Source organism: Jaculus jaculus, chromosome 6, assembly GCF_020740685.1.
Source record: "Jaculus jaculus isolate mJacJac1 chromosome 6, mJacJac1.mat.Y.cur, whole genome shotgun sequence".
Taxonomy (NCBI): domain Eukaryota; kingdom Metazoa; phylum Chordata; class Mammalia; order Rodentia; family Dipodidae; genus Jaculus; species Jaculus jaculus.
Window position 1 is genome coordinate 99,686,126 of NC_059107.1, and position 19,711 is coordinate 99,705,836.

General features: G+C 42.9%; 1 protein-coding gene and 1 non-coding gene across 8 annotated transcripts in view; both read right to left on the reverse strand.

The window, feature by feature from the left end:
• Positions 1-19,711, reverse strand: part of Smarcc2 (SWI/SNF related, matrix associated, actin dependent regulator of chromatin subfamily c member 2) — a 48,501-nt gene that overhangs the window by 19,017 nt on the left and 9,773 nt on the right. For all 7 annotated transcript variants that reach the window (XM_045152037.1, XM_045152038.1, XM_045152032.1 and 4 more), the window contains exons 6-11: positions 18,269-18,338; positions 17,958-18,027; positions 6,384-6,459; positions 5,792-5,923; positions 5,593-5,708; positions 4,957-5,081 (exon numbers count right to left, since the gene is read on the reverse strand). In XM_045152037.1, coding sequence (XP_045007972.1) covers positions 4,957-5,081; positions 5,593-5,708; positions 5,792-5,923; positions 6,384-6,459; positions 17,958-18,027; positions 18,269-18,338 — 589 coding nt within the window. The remainder of the gene's footprint in view (positions 1-4,956; positions 5,082-5,592; positions 5,709-5,791; positions 5,924-6,383; positions 6,460-17,957; positions 18,028-18,268; positions 18,339-19,711) is intronic.
• LOC123461877 lies at positions 8,080-8,185 on the reverse strand. Its single transcript, XR_006637936.1, has one exon. It is a non-coding gene; the product is annotated as a U6 spliceosomal RNA (small nuclear RNA).

Here is a 19,711-nt window from a genome sequence, read left to right on the forward strand (position 1 = left end):
ATTCCTCCCTCTGCCTCTGGAGTGCTGGGATTAAAGGCATGAGCCACTATGCCCGGCTTTTTTTTTTTTTTTAACCTTTGTTTGTTTCTTCGAGGCAAGGTCTTACTCTAGCCAGGTTGACCTGGAACTCACTCTGTAGGCCAGGCTGGTCTTGAACTCCACAGTGCTTGGACTAAAGGCATGTTCCACCATACCCGGCCTTTACTTTTTGAAGTAGTGTGTCACTAAGGTGCCCAGACTGGTCTGGAACTCATTCTCTAGTTCAGACAGGCCTTGTACTCATGACCCTATTACCTCAGCCTCCCAAAATAATTTGAATTAGAAGCTTGTACCACAAAGCCTGGCTGAGTGATTTATTTTTATTTTTTTTTATTTATTTTGTTTTTTTGAGGAAGGTAAGGTCTCACTCTAGCCCAGGCTGACCTGGAACTAACTATGTAATACCAGAGTGGCCTCGAACTCATGGCAATCCTCCTACCTCTGCTCCTCAAGTGCTGGGACTAAAGGTGTGCACTACCACCTCCAGCTCTGTTTTTTAAAATTTATTTACTTATTTGAGAAAAAGGTATATATAGATACATATGATATCTATATCTATATCTATATATAGAGGAGGGGAAGGGGGGGAGGGAGGGAGGGGAGAGAATGAATGAATGGGCATGCCAGGGCCTCTAGCCACTACAAATGAACTCCAGATGCATGTGCCACCTTGTACATCTGGCTTACGTGGGTACTAGGGAATCGAACCTGGGTCCTTAGGCTCTGCAGGCAAGCACTTCAGCTGCTAAGCCAGCCATCTCTCCAGACCTGTTTTTTTGTTTTGTTTTTTTTCCCTGTCTTTTGAGATAAAAGTCTCACTCTAACCCAGGCTGACCTGGAACTCACTCTGGAGTTCCAGACTGGCTTCAAACTCAAAGTGATCCTCCTACCTCTGCCTCCAAAATACTGGTATTAAAGGCATGTACCACCATGCCTGTTTTTGTTGTTGTTTTTGGTTTTTCAAGGTAGGGTGTCACTCTAGCCCAGGCTGACCTGGAATTCACTATGTAGTCTCAGGGTGGCCTCAAACTCACAGTGATCCTTCTACCTCAGCCTACCAAATGCTGGGTTTTTGTTTTTTTTTGAGGCAGAGTCTCACTCTAGAATATGCTAACCTAGAACTCACTCTGTAGCCCAGGTATACCTTGAACTCAGAGTAATCCTCCTACTTCAGCCTCCCAAATGGTAGGATTATAGACATGAGCCATCATAACTGGCTTAGATCTTAAATATTCTCATTTTTGTTAACTTTTTGAAGTGTTAGAGATCAAATGCATAGCTTTGCACATGGCAGGCAAGTACTCTACACTAAACTAAACGACACCCTAATCTAACCTTAGACATTGTAGAAAGATGAAACATTTCCCTTAACTAAATTTGCATACAAACTCATGAAAAAAAAAATCCACATATAGAGGAGACCTAATTGATGAGCAGCTTCCCAAATCTCTCCCCCTGAAATATATTCTTAAGAGTATCTGGGGTTAGAGTTAGAATACAGATTCAAACCAATATTATGGAACAATGGCCTCCCACATAGGATTCTAATATAGGACATAAAACATGATCTACTGGGAGCTGGTTACATGGCTCACTGGTAAAGACCTGAGTTTAATCCCCAACATACACATAAAAGGTGGGTGTAGTCATGCATGCCTGTATGCCCAGTACTATGGGGGACAGAGACAGAACTGCTGAGTCTCTGATCTGCTAGTTTGATTAAAAATGGCAGCTCTGGGAATAGAGTGGCTAAGGCGCTTGCCTGCAAAGCCTAGGGACTCATGTTTGATTCTCCAGTACCCATGTAAAAGCCAGATGCAGGGCTGGAGAAATGGCTCAGCAGTTAAGGAGCTTGCCTGCAAAACCTAATGACCTGGGTTCAATTCCCCAGTACCCACAGCCAGATGCACAAAGAGGCACACGTATCTGCAGTTCATTTGCAGCAGCTGTAGGCCTTGGCATGCCCATTCTCTCTTCTTTCTCTGCTTGCAAATAAATTAAAAACAAACAAACAAACAACAACAACAACAAAAAGAGATACACAAAGTGGTATGTGCATCTGAAGTCTATTTGCAGGGCTAGAGGCCCTGGAGCACCCATTCTGTCTCTCTTCTATCTCTGTCTGCTTGCAAAGGAAGGAAGGGAGGGAGGGGAAGCCCTGACTGGGTTCAGAGCAAGACTGTCTCAAAGGATACCTGATGTTCTCCTCATGTCTTTACATACAATATGCACATGTGTAGCTGCACACATATGTGCATACACATACTACACACTATACACACATGCCAAAAATGATCACTGTGAGTTCCAGGCCAGACTGAGACTACAGCCTGGGCTACAGCAAGACCCTACCTTGAAAAACCAAAGAGAGAGGGAGGGAAGGAAACAGTGTTTCATGTAGCCCATGCTGGTCATGGAGCTACTGATCCTCCAGTTTCTTTCCACCTTCCAAGTGTTCAGATTATAAGTATGTGTCACCATGCCTAGAGCCTCCATTTTTTTTAGCTTATTTTTAAAATTATTTATTTTGAGAGAGAGAGGAGAAAATGGGCATGCCAAGGCTTTCAGCTACTCTGAACTCCAGACGCATGCACTACCTTGTGTGCTTGTATGACACTGTGCACTTGCATCACTCTGTCTGGCTATGTGGGACATGGAGATTTGAACATGAGTTCTTAGGCTTTGCAGATAAGTGCCTTAACCGCTAAGCCATCTCTCCAGCCCTCTCCTCCATTTTTTTTGTTGTTGTTTGAGATAGGGTCTTACTCTAGCCCAGGCTGACATGGAACTTATTCTATAGCCCCAGGCTGGCCTCAAACTCTCAGCAATCCTCCTCCCTCTGCTTCCTGAGTGCTGGGATTACCCTCCATTAAAAAAAAAAAATCATAAAAAAATTCATTTACTTATTTGGTGTGTAAGTATGCTTATGTGTGTGAGTGTGTGCCATGGTGCCCATGTGGCGATCAGAGGATAACTTTCAGGTCAGTACTTGCCTTCCACCTTGCTTATGGCAAGGTCTCATTATTATTCACCACTCTCCCAGTCTTGCTGGTCCATGTGTTGCCTGGAAATTCTCCTGTCTCCACCTCCCTTCTCACTATGTAGTCTCAGGGTGACCTTGAACTCTCAGCAATCCTCCCCCCTCTGTCTCCCAAGTGCTGGGATTAAATTCTTTCTCTCTCTCTCTCTCTCTCTCTCTCTCTTTTTTTTTTTTTTGCTTTTTAAGGCAATGTCTTACCCTAGCTCAGACTGATCTGGAATTCACTGTGTATTCTCAGGATGGTCTCAAACTCACAAGGATCCTCCAACCTCTGCCTCCTGAGTGCTGACATTAAAGGCATGTGCCACCACGACCAGCATCAAATGTAGGTTTTTTTTTTTTCCTTTTTTTGGGGGGGGGGGGATTTGGTTTTTCAAGGTAGGGTTTCACTCTAGCTCATGATGACCTGGAATAGACAAACTCACTGCAATCCTCCTACCTCTGTCTCCCAAGTACTGGGATTAAAGGCATGTACCACCATGCCCAGCTTATCAAATGTAGTTTTTAAAAATATTTTTATGGGGCTGGAGAGATGGCTTAGCAGTTAAGTACTTGCCTGTGAAGCCTAAGAACCCCGGTTCGAGGCTCAGTTCCTCAGGACCCAAGTTAGCCAGATGCACAAGAGGGCGCATGCATCTGGAGTTCATTTGCAGTGGCTGGAGGACCTGGCGCGCCCATTCTCTCTCTCTCTATCTGCCTCTTTCTCTCTCTGTCTGTTGCTCTCAAATAAATAAATAAAAATAAACAAAAAAATTTTAAAAATTTATGTTTATTTATTTGAGGGGGGGGGAGAGGAGGGGGAGGGAGGATGGGCACGTCAGGACCTCTGCAAACAAACTCCAGATGCATGCACTATTATGTGTAACTGATTTACATATTGAACCTGGGTCCTTAGGCTTAGCAGGCAAGCACTTAAAAGGTATCTCTCCAGCCCTCAAATATATTTTTATTTTTATTTTTTGGTTTTTCAAGGTAGGGTCTCACTCTAGCCCAGGCTGACCTAGAATTCACTATGTAGTCTCAGAATGGTCTTGAACTCAGAGTGATCCTACCACCTCTGCCTCCTGAGTGCTGAGATCAAAGGCGTGCACCACCATATCTGGCTTCAAATGTACTTTATTAATAGGGGTATATAAAAAGTGGAAAAAAAATTAAAATTAAAAGTTTGGGGCTGGAGAGATGCCTTAGCGGTTAAGTGCTTGCCTATGAAGCCTAAGGACCCCGGTTCGAGGCTCAACTACCCAGGACCCACGTTAGCCAGATGCACAAGGGGGAGCACGCATCTGGAATTCGTTTGCAGTGGCTGGAGGCCCTGGCGCACCCATTCTCTCTCTGTCTCTCTCTCTGCCTCTTTCCTGCTCTGTCTGTTGCTCTCAAATAAATAAATAAACAAAAAAAAAGTTTGGAGGCTGGCGTGGTGACGCATGCCTTTAATCCTAACACTCAAGAGGCCGAGGTAAGAGTATCACTGTGAGTTCAAGGCCACCCTGAGATCACATAGTGAATTCCAGGTCAGTCTGGGCTAGTGAGATCCTATCATGAAAAAGCTAAAACAACAACAACAACAAAAAGTTTGGAGGGCTGAAAGTATAGTTCATAGAAGCACACATGTTTAGTACCCAGTCCTGGGCTTGAGCCTCAGCACAGAAACAAAGAATCTGGATATAACTACTGTTAGGTACAAAGCAGGTCCACAAGTCAGATATGGTGTCAAGTGAGAGGGTTTTTCTATGGCAATGGTTCTGATTTCCCTAAGCAACCACACTGAAGTGAAAGCTACTTTAGATCTGGAAAATCAGCCCACTCAGGGGTTAGGCACAGTAGGGAAGGAAGAGTATAGGGATGGGTGGGTCTCAGGGGCTACATTTGGCCCATACCTGTTTTGGGCAATGTCACCTCTTCTACATTTGGGACTGGGGAGGGCTCATCCATGTCCTTTGTCAGGTCTTCTTGTTCTTCTTCTCTGTGGCCACGTTTTGACTTGGTGTAAGGTGTTGAGGGTCTGGTACAGAAAAAAATGATAAACAACCCAGTCATCCCTACACAACTTTTGGAGGCTTAAGGGAAAGGATGTGACAAAGTATTCTAAAAGCAGAACTAAACACCAACAGACATTGATAACTGCAGAGTAGTGAGAGGTAGTAGCAGATGGCATAAGGCTTTTTATTGGGTAACTAAGCTTTCTTTTAGTTACTATTGACTGGGATTGGAACCAATAACCAACCATGAAAATAAAAAGATTCCCTTATCCAGCAGGGCGTGGTGGCTCACGCCTTTAATCCCAGCACTCAGGAGGCAAAGGTAGGAGGACTGCCATAAGTTTGAGGCCACCCTGAGACTACACAGTTAATTCCAAGTCAGCCTGGACCAGAGTGAGACCCTACCTCAAAAAAAAGAAAAATATTCCTAGAGTGTCATGCAATAGCCACACAAGAGACTAGTCAATACAAGAAGATATTTGTCCTGTCTTTGGACATGATATGGAAAGAATGGTGAACACAGGGCAGGCATACCCTTTCTTAGCATTTTTCTTCTTGGCTTCTGGGGTTGGTGAAGGAGAGGGAGAACGCTTCCTTTTCTTATAGTTCCCACCCTTCTTGTCCCGTCGATCTGAATCCGGACTGTTCACCTGCAGGATAGAGAAGAGTCCCCAGTGAGACTTGTTGTGAGATTTATGCTAAAGGCTTTAGGAAGAAAAAACTGGATTTTCACCTCATCTGTCAGTGTCTTAGCTGAAATCTTCTTTCGGCGGGAAACAGGATTTTTATCATCATTTACTTCATAGTCTTCCTCATTCATCCATTCATTGAAAGTGTCTGTGTCCAAGATCCACTTCGCATGAACCTAAGATACAAAAGCAGTTCACGCTGTAGTGTTTTTAGGGGCTGTGGCTCTGTCTAGGGACTCATTTTTTGTTTTTAAAATATTTTATTTATTTATTTGAAAAAGAAGCAGAGAAAGGGGGGGGGGGAGAAACAGAGAATGGACACACCAGGGCCTCCAGCCAGTGCAACGAACTCCATATGCATGTGCCACCTTGTGCATCTGGCTTACATTGGTCCTGGGGAATTGAACTTGGGTCCTTTGGCTTTGCAGGCAAGCACCTTAACCACTAAGGCATCTCTCCAGTCCTCTGTCTAGGGACTCTTTTATCATGGTTAAACATCTTTATTTATTTTACTTTGAGATAGGGTGTCTAGGGACTATCAACAGTAAAAGTCCAAGCACACAGTCCCTGCCTCACCTAGGATGGTCTGGTCCTAGCATTCTTCCTGAGGTAGAGAGGGACTGAGGGAAAACTCACCTTCCTAGGTTTTTCAGGGGTTGGAGCATCTTCCACAGATGCCTCAATTTCACTGGCTGGGATCCATGTGTCATAACTGCAAAGAGAAATTCAGCATCAAGGCAAATCAATGGAATGGAATTGTGAAAACATAAAAGCATAGTTTTTTTTGTTTGTTTGTTTCATTTTTCAAGTTAGGGTCTCACTCTAGCACAGGCTGACCTTGAATTCACTCTGTATTCTCAGGCTGGCTTTGAACTCATGGCTTTCCTCCTACCTCTGCCTCCCAAATACTAAAGGTGTGAGCCACCATGCCTGGATCAGATTTTTTACATTTTTGTTTTTATTTTGTTTTTAGTGCTAGAGATGGAACCCAGGCCTTATGCACGCTAATAATCTCTTCCACTGAGTTATGTGGCCAGCCCTATCTTTCCCATTGACAAGTTGTTGGCTTTTTTCATTTTTAAAATTTTTTTAATTTATTTATGAGGAATGAGAAAGACAGACACAGAGACAGAGAACATGGGTGCTCCAGGTCCTCTAGACACTGCAAACGAACTCCATATGCATGTGCCACTTTCTGCATCTGGCTTTATGTGGCTAGGGAATTAAACCTGGATCCTTAGGTTTTTGTAGGCAAGCACCTTAACTGCTAAGCCATCCCTCCAGCCCTTCAGTTTTAATTTTATTTATTTATTTGAGAGCAACAGAGAGAGAGAGAGGGAGGCAGATAGAGGGAGAATGGGCACACCAGGGCCTCCAGCCACTGCAAATGAACTCCAGACGTTTGTACCCCCTTGTGCATCTGGCTAACATGTGTCTTGGGGAATTGAACTGGGGTCCTTAGGCTTCTCAGGCAAGCACTTAACCACTAGGCCATCTCTCCAGACACCCTTCAATTTTTAAATATGGAACACTGCTGACAGGAAGCTAGAAGAAGCCATTCTACATGTAGTTCAATGGGAGAAAGAGATACCACCAGTGAAGATACTCAACAGTGGACACTGCAAGACTTATAATCAGCCAGCCAGGCCAAATGAGCCAACGGGTGCAATAGTGGCACGTCTGTCATGGTGGAAACCAACTGCCCTCCAATTGGACTGGAGGCCTGCTCCAAGGGAGAGAATTCATCCCTAATACTGAAAACTTAAAACAGGGGTAGTCATAAGGCCTAGGGGTATAACATCTGCTGATGTCTGGATAAATGTATATACTATGCTTATCAAACTGCCTAGTAAGCACTTCTCTTAATATTTATACCCTTATATTAATGCTACTCTCACTTTGGGTATAGAATTGTCACTTTTCAGATGGCAGTGACCTTGGGATGACTCAGAAGGTATCATAGTGTGGAAAGAAGTGACTGGAGTACTGAGTAACATTTAGATCACACCTTCCAAGGCACAGGGTCTAATGCGGAAGAGGTGGCAAAAAGAATGTAAGAGCCAAAGAAAGGGTAGGACTCCTTACAACGTGCTCCCTCCAGACATAAAATTGCCTCAATATCCATGACCTCATAGTGCCTGACACTACCTACACAAGACCATCATAATAGGAGGAAAAGATCATGACATCAAAATACAAGAGAGACTGATTGAGATGGGGAGGGGATATGATGGAGAATGGAATCTCAAAGGGGACAGTGGGGGGGGGGGAGGGAAGGTATTACAATGGGATATTTTTTATAATCATGGAAAATGTTAATAAAAGTTGAGAAAAAAATATGAAACACTTCACAAATTTGCATTGTCATCTTTGTGCAGGGCCATACTAATCTCTTTTTATCATTCCAGTTTTAGTGTATGTGCTGCTGAAGTGAACACCCATTTCATTTTTTTAGGTAGAGTCTCACTCTAGCCCAGACAGGCATGGAACTCACTCTATAGCCCCAAGCTGGCTTCAAACTCATGCTGAGTATCCTACCTCAGCTTTCTGAGTACTGATACTAATGGTGTGCACCATCATGCCTGATTGGGTTTCTGGGTTTTTTTGTTTTTTTTTGTTGTTGTTTTTGGAGGCAGGGTCTCACTTTAGCCCAGGCTGACCTGGAATTCACTCTGTAGTTCCCAGGCTGGTCTTGAACTCACAGCAATCTTCCCACCTCTGCCTTCCAAGTGCTAGGAATAAAGGCGTGTGCCACCATACATGGCCAGGCTTATTTTTAGTTTTTTTAGAAAGAGTGGGGGGGGGGGATATTGGAGTGCCAGGGCCTCAGTCACTGCAGTTAAACTCCAGACACTTGTGTCCCCTAGTGGGCATGTGCAACCTTGTGCTTGCCTTACCTTTGTGCATCTGTATTACATGGGATCTGGAGAGTTGAACATAGGTCCTTAGGATTCACAGACAAGTACCTTATCCACTAAACCATCTCTCCAGCCCCAGTCTCTTTTCTTTTTTTGGTTTTTCAAGGTAGGGCCTCACTCTAGTCCAGGCTGACCTGGAATTCACTATGTAGTCTCAGGGTGGCCTTGAACTCAGAGTGATCCTCCTAACTCCACCTCCTGAGTGCTGGGATTAAAGGCATGCACCACCACCCCCGGCTTGATACAATTTTTTAAAATATTTTTTAATTTTTTTGGTTTATTTTTATTTATTTATTTGAGAGTGACAGAAAGAGGCAGAGAGAGAGAGAGAGAGAGAGAATGGGTGCGCCAGGGCTTCCAGCCACTGCAAACAAACTCCAGAAGCGTGTGCCCCCTTGTGCATCTGGCTAACGTGCATCCTGGGGAATCAAGCCTCAAACCAGGGTCCTTAGGCTTCACAGGCAAGCACTTAACCAGTAAGACATCTCTCCAGCCCTTGATACAATTTTTAATATAATTATTTTTCCAATTAATAATAGGGTCAAGTTCACCAACAGCACATCATGAAACATTTCAAGCTGGGTGTGGTGGTTCATGTCTACAATTCCAGCACTTAGGAGGTTGAGGCTGGAGGATTGCTATCAGTTCAAAGCTAGCCTGGGTTATAAGTGAATTCTAGGCCATCCTGGACTACAGAATAAATGAGATACTGTCTCAACAACAACAACAAAAAAAAAATCAGAGGGCTGGGGAGATAGCTTAGTGGTTAAGGCACTTGCCAACTAAGACAAAAAAAACAGGTTCGGGCTGGAGAGATGGTTTAGCGGTTAAACGCTTGCCTGTGAAGCCTAAGGACCCCGGTTCAAGGCTCGATTCCCCAGGACCCACGTTAGCCAGATGCACAAGGGGGGACACGTGTCTGGAGTTCGTTTGTAGTAGCTAGAGGCCCTGGCGCGCCCATTCTCTCTCTCTCTCTCCCCCTATCTGCATCCTTCTCTCTCTCTCTCTCCCTCTCTCTCTGTCATTCTCAAATAAATAAATAAAAATGAACAAAAAAAATTAAAAAAAAAAAAACAGGTTCAATTCTCCAGGATCCACATAAGCTAGATGCACAACGTGGTGTATGCATCGGAGTTCGTTTGCAGCTGCTGCAGGCCCTGATACACCCATTCTCTCTCTCTCTTTCTCATTTTCAAATAAATAAAAATAAATAAAACATACTAAAAAATCAGAGAATAATATTCTGGATATAAAGAAATGATAAATAAAAAGATGGATCTTGCTGGGTACAGTGGCACATGCCTTTAATTCCAGCACCAAGGTGGCAGAGGTAAGAGGATTACTGTGAGTAATTCCAGGTCAGCCTGGGTAGAGTGAGACCCTACCTAAAAAATAAATAAACAAACAAATAAATAATAAAATAAAATTAAAAAAAAATCACACTAGGAGCCGGGCGTGGTGGTACACGCCTTTAATCCCAGAACTCGGGAGGCAGAGATAGGAGGATCGCCATTAGTTCACAGCCACCCTGAGACTACATAGTGAATTCCAGGTCAGCTTGGGCTAGAATAAGAAGACCCTACCTTGAAAAGAAAAAAAAAAATCACACCAGGGTTGGAGAGAATAGTTCAGCAGTTAAAGGGGCTTGCTTGCAAAACTTGGATTCAATTCTCCAGTACTCGTATAGAGACAGATACACCAAGTTGTGGATTAATCTTGAATTCATTTGCAATGGCAAGAGGCCCCGAAATACCCATACTTCTTTAAATAAATTAAAAAAAAAATCACAATGGGGATGGAGAGGTGGCTTAGCAATTAGGGAGTTTGTCTGTGAATCCTTAGGACTCATGTTCAACTCCCCAGATCCCCACATAAGCTAGAAGCACAAAGTGACAAATGTGCAAGGTTGTATATGTGCACACAAAGTGGCACAAGCCTTTGGAGTTCGATTACAGTGGCTGGAGGCCCTGGTGTGCCAATCCTCTCTCTTGTTTTCTCTCATAAAGAAAAGGCCAGTCTGCTGGGCTTACCTCAAAAATAAATAAATAAATAAAAATCACATGGTACCCCATTTAAATTACTGTGTGTCAATTAAAAACAAAATAAATAAATAAACTTAAAGGGGGCCGGAGAGATTTCTCCATGGTTAGGGCACTTACCAGCAAAGCCTAACGACCCAGATTTGATTCTCCAGTACCCATGTAAAGCCAGATGCACAAAGTGGTATATGCATCTGGAGTTCGTTTATAGGGGCTGGAGGCCCTGGCATGCCCACTCTCTCTGCCTTTCTTTCTCTGCTTGCAAATAAATAAATAACATTTTGAAAAAATAAGCTTAAAGCCAGATTGGGTGGCACACACTGTAGTCCTAGCCCTCAGAAGGCTGAGGCAGGACTGCTAAAAGTTCGAGACCAGCTTGACTGAAGTTCCCAGCCAGCTATGACCAGTTACGTCCTTTTTTATTTTTATTTTTGGGGTTTTTTCAAGGTAGGGTTTCACTGTGGTCTAGGCTGACCTGGAATTCACTATGTAGTCTCAGGGTGGCCTCAAACTCATGGTGATCCTCCTACCTCTGCCTCCCAAGTGCTAGGATTAAAGGCGTGTGCCACCACGCCTAGCTTAGATCCTTTTTGAAAAAAAGAAGCCTGGAAGCAACCTTGGGATGACTCTGAAGGTATCATGGTGCTAGAAAGAAATGACTACAGTACCGAGTAACATCTCGATCACACCTTCCAAGGCTCAGGGTCTAATGCGGAAGAGGTGGCAAAAAGAATGTAAAAGCCAAAGGAAGGGTTGGACTCCTTACAGCGTGCTCCCTCCAGACATAAAATGTCCTCGATATCCATGACCTCATAGTGCCTGACACTACCTACACAAGACCATCATAAGAGGGAAAGATCACGACATCAAAATAAACGAGAGTCTTATTGAGATGGGGAGGGGATATGATGGAGAATGGAATTTCAAAGGGGAAAGTGTTGGGGGGGAGGAAGGGTATTACCATGGGATATTTTTTATAATCATGGGAATGTTTTAAAAATGTTTAAAAAAATAAAATTAAATTAAATTAAAAAAAAAGAATATTGGGCTGGAGAGATGGCTTAGCGGTTAAGCGCTTGCCTGTGAAGCCTAAGGACCCCGGTTCGAGGCTCGGTTCCCCAGGTCCCACGTTAGCCAGATGCACAAGGGGGCGCACGCATCTGGAGTTCGTTTGCAGAGGCTGGAAGCCCTGGCGCGCCCATTCTCTCTCTCTCCCTCTATCTGTCTTTCTCTCTGTGTCTGTCGCTCTCAAATAAATAAAAAAAAAAAAAAAAAAAAAGAATAAGCCTGGTCTGGTAGCACATGCCTAATCCTAGCCACTCAAGTAGTTGAAGCAAGAACAATTATTCAAGATCTGTCCAAAATTTAATGAGATATATCTCAAAATAAAAAGTAAAAAAGGGCTGGAGAGATGGCTTAGTGGTTAAAGCACTTGCCTGCAAAGCCTAAGGACCTATGTTCTACCCTCCAGATCCCATATTAGCCAGACACACAAAGTTGAGGCAAGCACAAGGTCACACAAGACCACTAGGTGGTGCAAGCATCTGCAGTTCGAGTACAGTGGCTGAGGTCCTGGTGCAGGAATAGCTTTAGCGATTAAGGTGCTTGTCTACAAAGCCAAAGGACCCAGGTTCAATTCCCCACGACCCATGTAAGCCAGATACACAAAGTGGCAAATGTGTCTGGCATTAGTTTGCAGTAGGTACAGGTCCTGGATTGCCCATTCTTTCTTTCTATGTCTCTCTCTCTCAAATAAATAAAGCTTTTTTTTTGTTTTTGTTTTGTTTTTTGTTTTTCCAGGTAAGCACGGCATAAAAAGTTTATTTTTTAAGTAAACAGATGAGGGCTTAAAAAGTTTTGTTTTGTTTTTTAAAGTAAAAAGATGAGGGCTTGCCGGGTGTGGTGGCGTACACCTTTGATCTCAGCACTTGGGAGGCAGAGGTAGGAGGATCGCCTTGAGTTCGAGGACACCCTAAGACTACCAAGTGAATTCCAGGTCAGCCTGGGCTAGAGAGATACCCTAACTCTAAAAAGAAAAGAAAAAAAAAAAAAAAAAGATGAGGGTCAGAGAGATGGCTTAGTAGATAAAGGCACTTGCCTGCAAAGCCTGACAACTTTGGCTTGATTCCCAGTACCCATGTAAAGCTAGAAGATGCACAAAGTGGCTGAGGTAGGAGGATCACTTTTGAGTTCATGGCCAGTCTGAGACTACATAATGAATTCTAGGTCAGTATGGGTACACTTGGAAGGCAGAGGTAGGAGGATCAGTGTGAGTTTGAGGCTACCCTGAGACTACAGAGTGAAACCCTACCTCGAAAAACAAAACAAAACAAAACAAAATAGGACATACATGGGGCTGGAGAGATGGCTCAGCAATTATGTTCAATTCCCCAGCTCCCCACATAAGCCAGATGCACAAGGGGACTCATGCATGTGTAGCTCGTTTGCGTGTGTGTGTGTGTGTGTGTGTGTGTGTGTGTGTGTGTGTGTTCGTATTTTCCAAGTAGGGTCTCGCTCTAGCCCAGGCTGACCTGTAATTCACTATGTAGTTTCAGGGTGGCCTCAAACTCACAGTGATCCTACTTCAGCCTCCCAAAGTGCTGAGATTAAAGGTATGCACCACCACACCCTGCCCTTTAGTATTTTTTTTTAATTTTGAGACAAAGTTTCACTATGTAGCCCAGGCTGTCCTCAAATTCAAGATCCTCCTGCCTCAGCTTCTAGAGTGCTGGGATTATAAGCATGTACCTCCATACTCAGTTCAAGGATTTTTGTTTGTTTGTTTTTATGAGGTAGGATCTCACTCTAGCCCAGACTGACCTAGAACTCGCTCTAGTCCCAGGATGGCCTGGAACTCAGCAATCCTCCTACCTCTGCCTACCAAATGCTGGGATTATCATCATGGCACTGTACAGCTACTAGTCTTCTGTTGCAATTTTTGGGCTCGAGGGGTGGTTTAGCAGTTAAGGTGCTTCTCTGCAAAGCCAAAGGATCCAGGTTCCATTCCCCAGGACCCATGTAGGCCAGATGTACAAGGTGGCGCCTGCATATGGAGTTTGTTCATTTGTAGTGGCTGAAAGCCCTGGTGTGCTCATTCTCTCCCTCTTTCTCAAGTAAATAAAATAAGTTTAACAAAAAAAGGGAGGGCTGGAGAAATGGCTTAGCAGCTAAGGCATTTGTCTGTGAAGCCAAAGGACCTAAGGTTGGATTCCCCAGGACCCACATAAGCCAGATGCACAAGGGGCATATGCATCTGGAGCTCATTTGCAGTGACGGGAGGCCCTGGCATGCCCATTCTCCCCACCCCCTCCTATTTTCCTCTCTCACTCTCTCTCTGATTGCAAATAAAAAATAAAAAATAAATAAATTAATTAAAAAACAAAGAAAAAGGAATCAACCTATTAAAAATTAGTTGGAAGGGCTGGAGAAATGGCTTAGTGGTTAAGCACTTGCCTGTGAAGCCTAAGAATCCCAGTTCAAGGCTCGATTTCCCAGTACCCATGTAAGCCAGATGTACAAGAGGGTGCATGTGTCTGGAGTTCGTTTGCAGTGACTGGAGGCCCTGATGCACCCATTTCTCTCTCTCTCTCTCTGCCTCTTTCTCCCTCTGTCTGTCACTCATAAATAAATAAAAATAACCCCCCCAAAATTTGGAATTACAGTTAGGGCTGAGTATGGTGGTGCATGCCTTTAGTCCCAGCACTTGGGAGGCAGAGGTAGGAGGATCACTATGAATTTGAGGCCGGCCTGAGACTAATTACAGGTCAGCCTGAGTTAGAGGAAGAAGACCCTAACTTGAAAAAAAAAAAAAATTACAGTTAGGGCTGAAGAGATGGCTTAATGGTTAAGGCTCTTGCCTGCGAAGCCTAAGGACCAAGGTTCAATTCCCCAGATCCCACATAAGCCAGATTCACTAGGTGGCACATGTGTCTGGAGTTTATTTGCAGTAGCTGGAGGCCTTGGTGTACCCATTCTCTCTCTATCTGCCTCTTCCTCTTTCTCTCTCTCCCTTTCTCAAATATATAAATAAATAAAATATATATTTAAATTACAGTTATGGGCTTGAGGGATGGCTTAGAGGTTAAGGCATTTTCCTGCAAAGACAAAAGACCCAGGTTCAACTCTCCAGGACCCACATTAGCCAGATGCACAAGGAGGCACATGCGTCTGGAGTTCGTTTGCAGTGGCTGGAGTTCCTGCTGTTCCTATTTCTCAACCCCCACCTTCCTCTGTCAAATAAATAAATAAAACTACAGTTGTAGGCTGGGCATGGTGGTTCATGCCTTTAATTCTAGCACTTGGGACGCAAAGGTAGAAGGATCACTGTGAGTTTGAGGCCACCCTGAGACTCCATAGTGAATTACAGATCAGCCCAGGCTACATCAAGACCCTACCTTGAAAAACAAAAACAACAACAAAAGAACAGGGCTGGAGAGATTGCTCAGTGGCTAAAGGCACTTCCTTTCAAAGCCTGATGGCCCAGGTTTGATTTCCCAATGCCCACGCAAAGCCAGATGCACAAAGTGACACATGTGTCTGGAGTTTGTTTGTAGTGACAGGAGACCCTGGTGCTCCCATACTCACTTTGTCTCTGTCTACCTCATTTTCTCTCTCTCTCTCAAATAAATGAATAAAAATATTAAAAAAAACAGAAAAGCGTCGAGCATGGTGACACATGCCTTTAATCCCAGCACTGGGGAAACAGACGTAGAATCCCTGTGAGTTCAATGCCATTCTGAGACTATGTAGTAAATTCCAGGTCAGCCTGGGCCAGAGTGAAACCCTACCTCAAAAAACCAAAAACTAATAATAACTACTCTGGCATACATACTTGGGGCTTTTTTTGACTGAATGGGTACAGTGTTTAGTTAACTTTTAGAATCTACCTGTGTTTTATTCCACTCAGCCTACTTGAATACTGCCATAGCAGGGAAACTCAACCCCTAGGAGCACCTTTGTAGATACTCTCAGAGTCTTAAGAGCCACATCTAACACCTTAAGCTCTTACCCTGAAAATATATAACATCAAATCAATTGATACAGCTAAGAATACCCAGCTAGCTAGAAAATCCAAGCATTAACTTAATCCAAGATGCAAAAATATATACATTATAACACAAGAAACACTAAAAAGCAAGACAATATAAATCCACCTAAAAGTATTAATGCATCAGAAATGACCTCCAGTGAGAACGAGTTAGAGGAAATGCCTGAAAAAGATTTCAAAAGAATGATTGTAAATATGTTCAAAGAAGTCAGAGAACAAATCAAAGGAGTCAAAGAGGAACTTAAAGAGGAAATCAAAGAAGATGCAGGACACCAATTTCATGAAATAAAGAAGGCAATACAAGACATAAATAAGGAAATAGAAATAATAAAGAAAAGCCACTCAGAATTACTAGCAATGAAGAACACAGTTAATGAAATAAAAAACTCTGTAGAAAATCTCACCAGTAGAATGGATGAAGGAGAGGACAGAATATCTAAGCTAGAAGACCAGGTGGCAAATCTAATACAGGCCAACAAAGAGAAAGACAAACTTATAGAAAAGTATGAGTGGGAATTTCAAGATATTCGGGACACTATGAAAAGATCAAATATTAGAATTCAGGGCATAGTAGAAGGAGAAGAATTTCACTCAAAAGGCATAGTAGGTGTCTTCAACAAAATCATAGAAGAAAATTTCCCCCAAATTGGGAAAGAGGTGCCAATACAGATACAGGAAGCCTTTAGAACCCCAGCCACACAAAACCTGGAAAGAACCTCTCCTCGCCATATTATAATCAAACTTCCAAACACACACACCAAAGAAAAAATATTGAAAGCAGTTAGAGAGAAAAATCAAGTTACCTACAAAAGTAAGCCCATCAGGATTACAGCAGATTATTCAACACAAACTTTTAAAGCCAGAAGGGCTTGGGGTGATATATTCCAAGTTCTGAAAGATAACAACTGTCAACCAAGGTTACTTTATCCTGCAAAGTTATCCATTCAAATAGACGGAGAAATAAGGACATTCCATGACAAAAGCAGGTTAAAGGAGTATTTGAAGACAAAACCAGCTCTACAGAAAATACTTGATAGAATCCTCCATGCTGAAGAAAAGGAAAAGCACACATATAAGGAACCTAGAAAAAAACAAGCAATACTCAAATACTATTTAACACAAGAGAGCACAGGTAGAACCAGAACCACAAAAAAAAAAAAAAAAAAGGCAAACATAAATACACACCTGTCAATAATATCTCTTAATATCAACGGCCTCAATGCCCCAACGAAAAGACATAGATTTGCAGTCTGGGTTAAAAAGCAGGATCCAACAATTTGTTGTCTCCAAGAAACTCACCTTTCTACAAAGGATAGACATTATCTTAGGGTGAAAGGTTGGAAGACGGTGTTTCAAGCAAATGGGCCTAGAAAACAAGCAGGGGTTGCTATCCTAAAAAACCAAAAACTAGCTGGGCATGGCGGCAGACGCCTTTAATCCCAGCACTCAGGTGGCAGAGGATCGCCATGAGTTCAAGGCCACCCTGAAACTACAGTTAATTCCAGGTCAGCATGGACCAGAGACCCTACCTCAAAAAACCAAAAACAAGGGCTGGAGAGATGGGTTGGCAGTTATGCGCTTGCCTGTCAAGCCTAAGGACTGCGGTTTGAGGCTCAATTTCTCAGGACCCACGTTAGCCAGATGCACAAGGGGCGCACGCATCTGGAGTTCCTTTGCATTGGCTAGAGGCCCTGGCGTGCCCATTCTCCATCTATCTATCTGCCTCTTTCTCTGTTTGTCACTCTCAAACAAATAAATAAAAGAAGAAAAAGAAAAAACCAAAACCAAAACAAACAAACAAACAAAAAGTCCACCTCACTCACTCAACTCTCTCTCTCTTTCTCTGTCAAATTAAATAAAATAAATAAATAAATTATATATATAAAAGCCAGGTATGGTGGTGCACGCTTTTAAACCCAGCACTCGGGGAGGCAGAGGTAGGAGGATCACCATGAGTTTGAGGCCACCCTGAGACTACATAGTGAATTCCAGATCAGCGTGGGCTAGAGTGAGATGCTACCTCAAAACACTGAAAAACAAAACAAAACAAAAAAAAAAAAAACAACCAAAAAACCAAACCCACAGAAAGAAAAAAAGAGAGAGAAAGTCAGTGTCCCCCAAACCACTACAAACTCTGCCTTCTCACTCTGGCAGACGCTCCAGCTGTTATCTGGCTCTGCCTCTCTTCCCAGAAGCCCAACCTTACCTGTCAGGAAAATAGCCCCAGTGCAGAAGAACTTGTTTATCCCTCTTCATGACTGGTCGTACCCATTCCTCTGAGAACAGACAGAGAAGGGAGAGAGATAAGCTAAAGAGAAAGACAGAAAGTAACCTTTGAAAAGCTCTAATCAGACAGTCTCTGTAGCAGGAGACTCAGTAACCGGAACTAGAGCTAAAATGAGGATTCAGAGGTTTCAAAAGGATAAAGGAACCCCAGGAGTTTCATGGTGAGTCAAGTAGTTCTCCATCTCCTAGCACAAGCCATTCACTCAAGTGTCAAGAAAACCCAGATCTCACCTTCTTCTAGGTTCCCTGGGACAGGATACACAACGTGGGAGGCATTGGTCTTGTCCTCAGTGACTGTCCCCTGGGTTGCACAAGGAGAGGCAGATAAGGCTAGTCCCCTCTGAATAAACTCTTCAGTGTTAATAAATCAAAATAAATATAACCATAGATCTCCCTTCCTAGTTATTGTCTGAGAGTGGTATTAAAGTGAGTTTATCCTCTCAGCACACACTTGCTGGGTGGCAGAGAGAAGCAGCTGAGAAACTGCTAACAACAGAGAAAAGTTAATGAATTCAATTAAATATCGCTAAAGATCGTCCTCTGGAAAGATAATCTATGCATGGGAAATTTCAAAAGGACTTTATGTTCTTATCAAAAAAATTTTTTTCCACTCATTTAACATACATTCTAGTTGTTACTGTTTTTGGCTGTTGTGAATACTACTGCCATGACTATTCATTGTATAATTTTTTTTGTTTGTTTGCTTTTAAATTTTTATTAACATTTTCCATGATTATAAAAAAATACCCCATGGTAATTCCCTCCCTCCCCCTGACACTTTCCCCTTTGAAATTTCATTCTATATCATATTACCTTCCCATCTCAATCATTGTACTTACATATATACAATATCAACCTATTAAGTACCCTCCTCCCTTCCTTTCTCTTCTCATTGTATAAGTTTTTGATGGAACTCTAATAAATCTTTAGGATATAGAAAAAAAAATTTTTTTTTTTGAGACAGGGTCTCATTCTATAGGATGCCTTTCTTTCTTTCTTTTTTTTCTTTCCTAAACTAGGATGTCACTCTAGTCCAGGCTGATCTGGAATTCACTCTGTAGTCCTAGGCTGGCCTCAAAGTCAAATTCAGTGATCCTCCTACCTCAGCCTCCTCAAGTGACAGAATTAAAGGCATGTGCCATCAGCCAGCTTCAAGGATGATTTAAGTCTTAGTCCACTTTCCAAGTGTTAGAATTACAGACATGCACCCCCACACCTGGGTCCAAATATTTCCTTTATCTGGCCAGGTGTGGTGGCTCATGCCTTTAATCCTAGCACTTAGGAGGCAAAGGTAGGAGGACCACTGTGAATTCAAGGCCACCTCAAGACTACATAGTAAATTGCCAGCCTGGGCTAGAGCAAAACCCTACCTTGAAAAAACAAACAAACAAACAAATAAAAACTTCATTTATCTGAAATCAGGCATCTGCAGCTCAGTGGAAATGGATGCTTTTTCACCCAGGCCAATGTAGTACTTAGGAACGTTAATTTAAACGTGGCAGTACTAGGGAAGGGAAGAAACAAGAGAGACTCAAGGACTTAAGTCCAGCTTTTACCAAAGAGAAAGAACCATGTGTATAGTCGAAAATGTGGTAATTCAGGGGTGCTTCCTGGTGTAGAAAACACCAGGAAAAGTCATGGAGTTTTTCAAGTTTCTCCTGACCCATATACTCA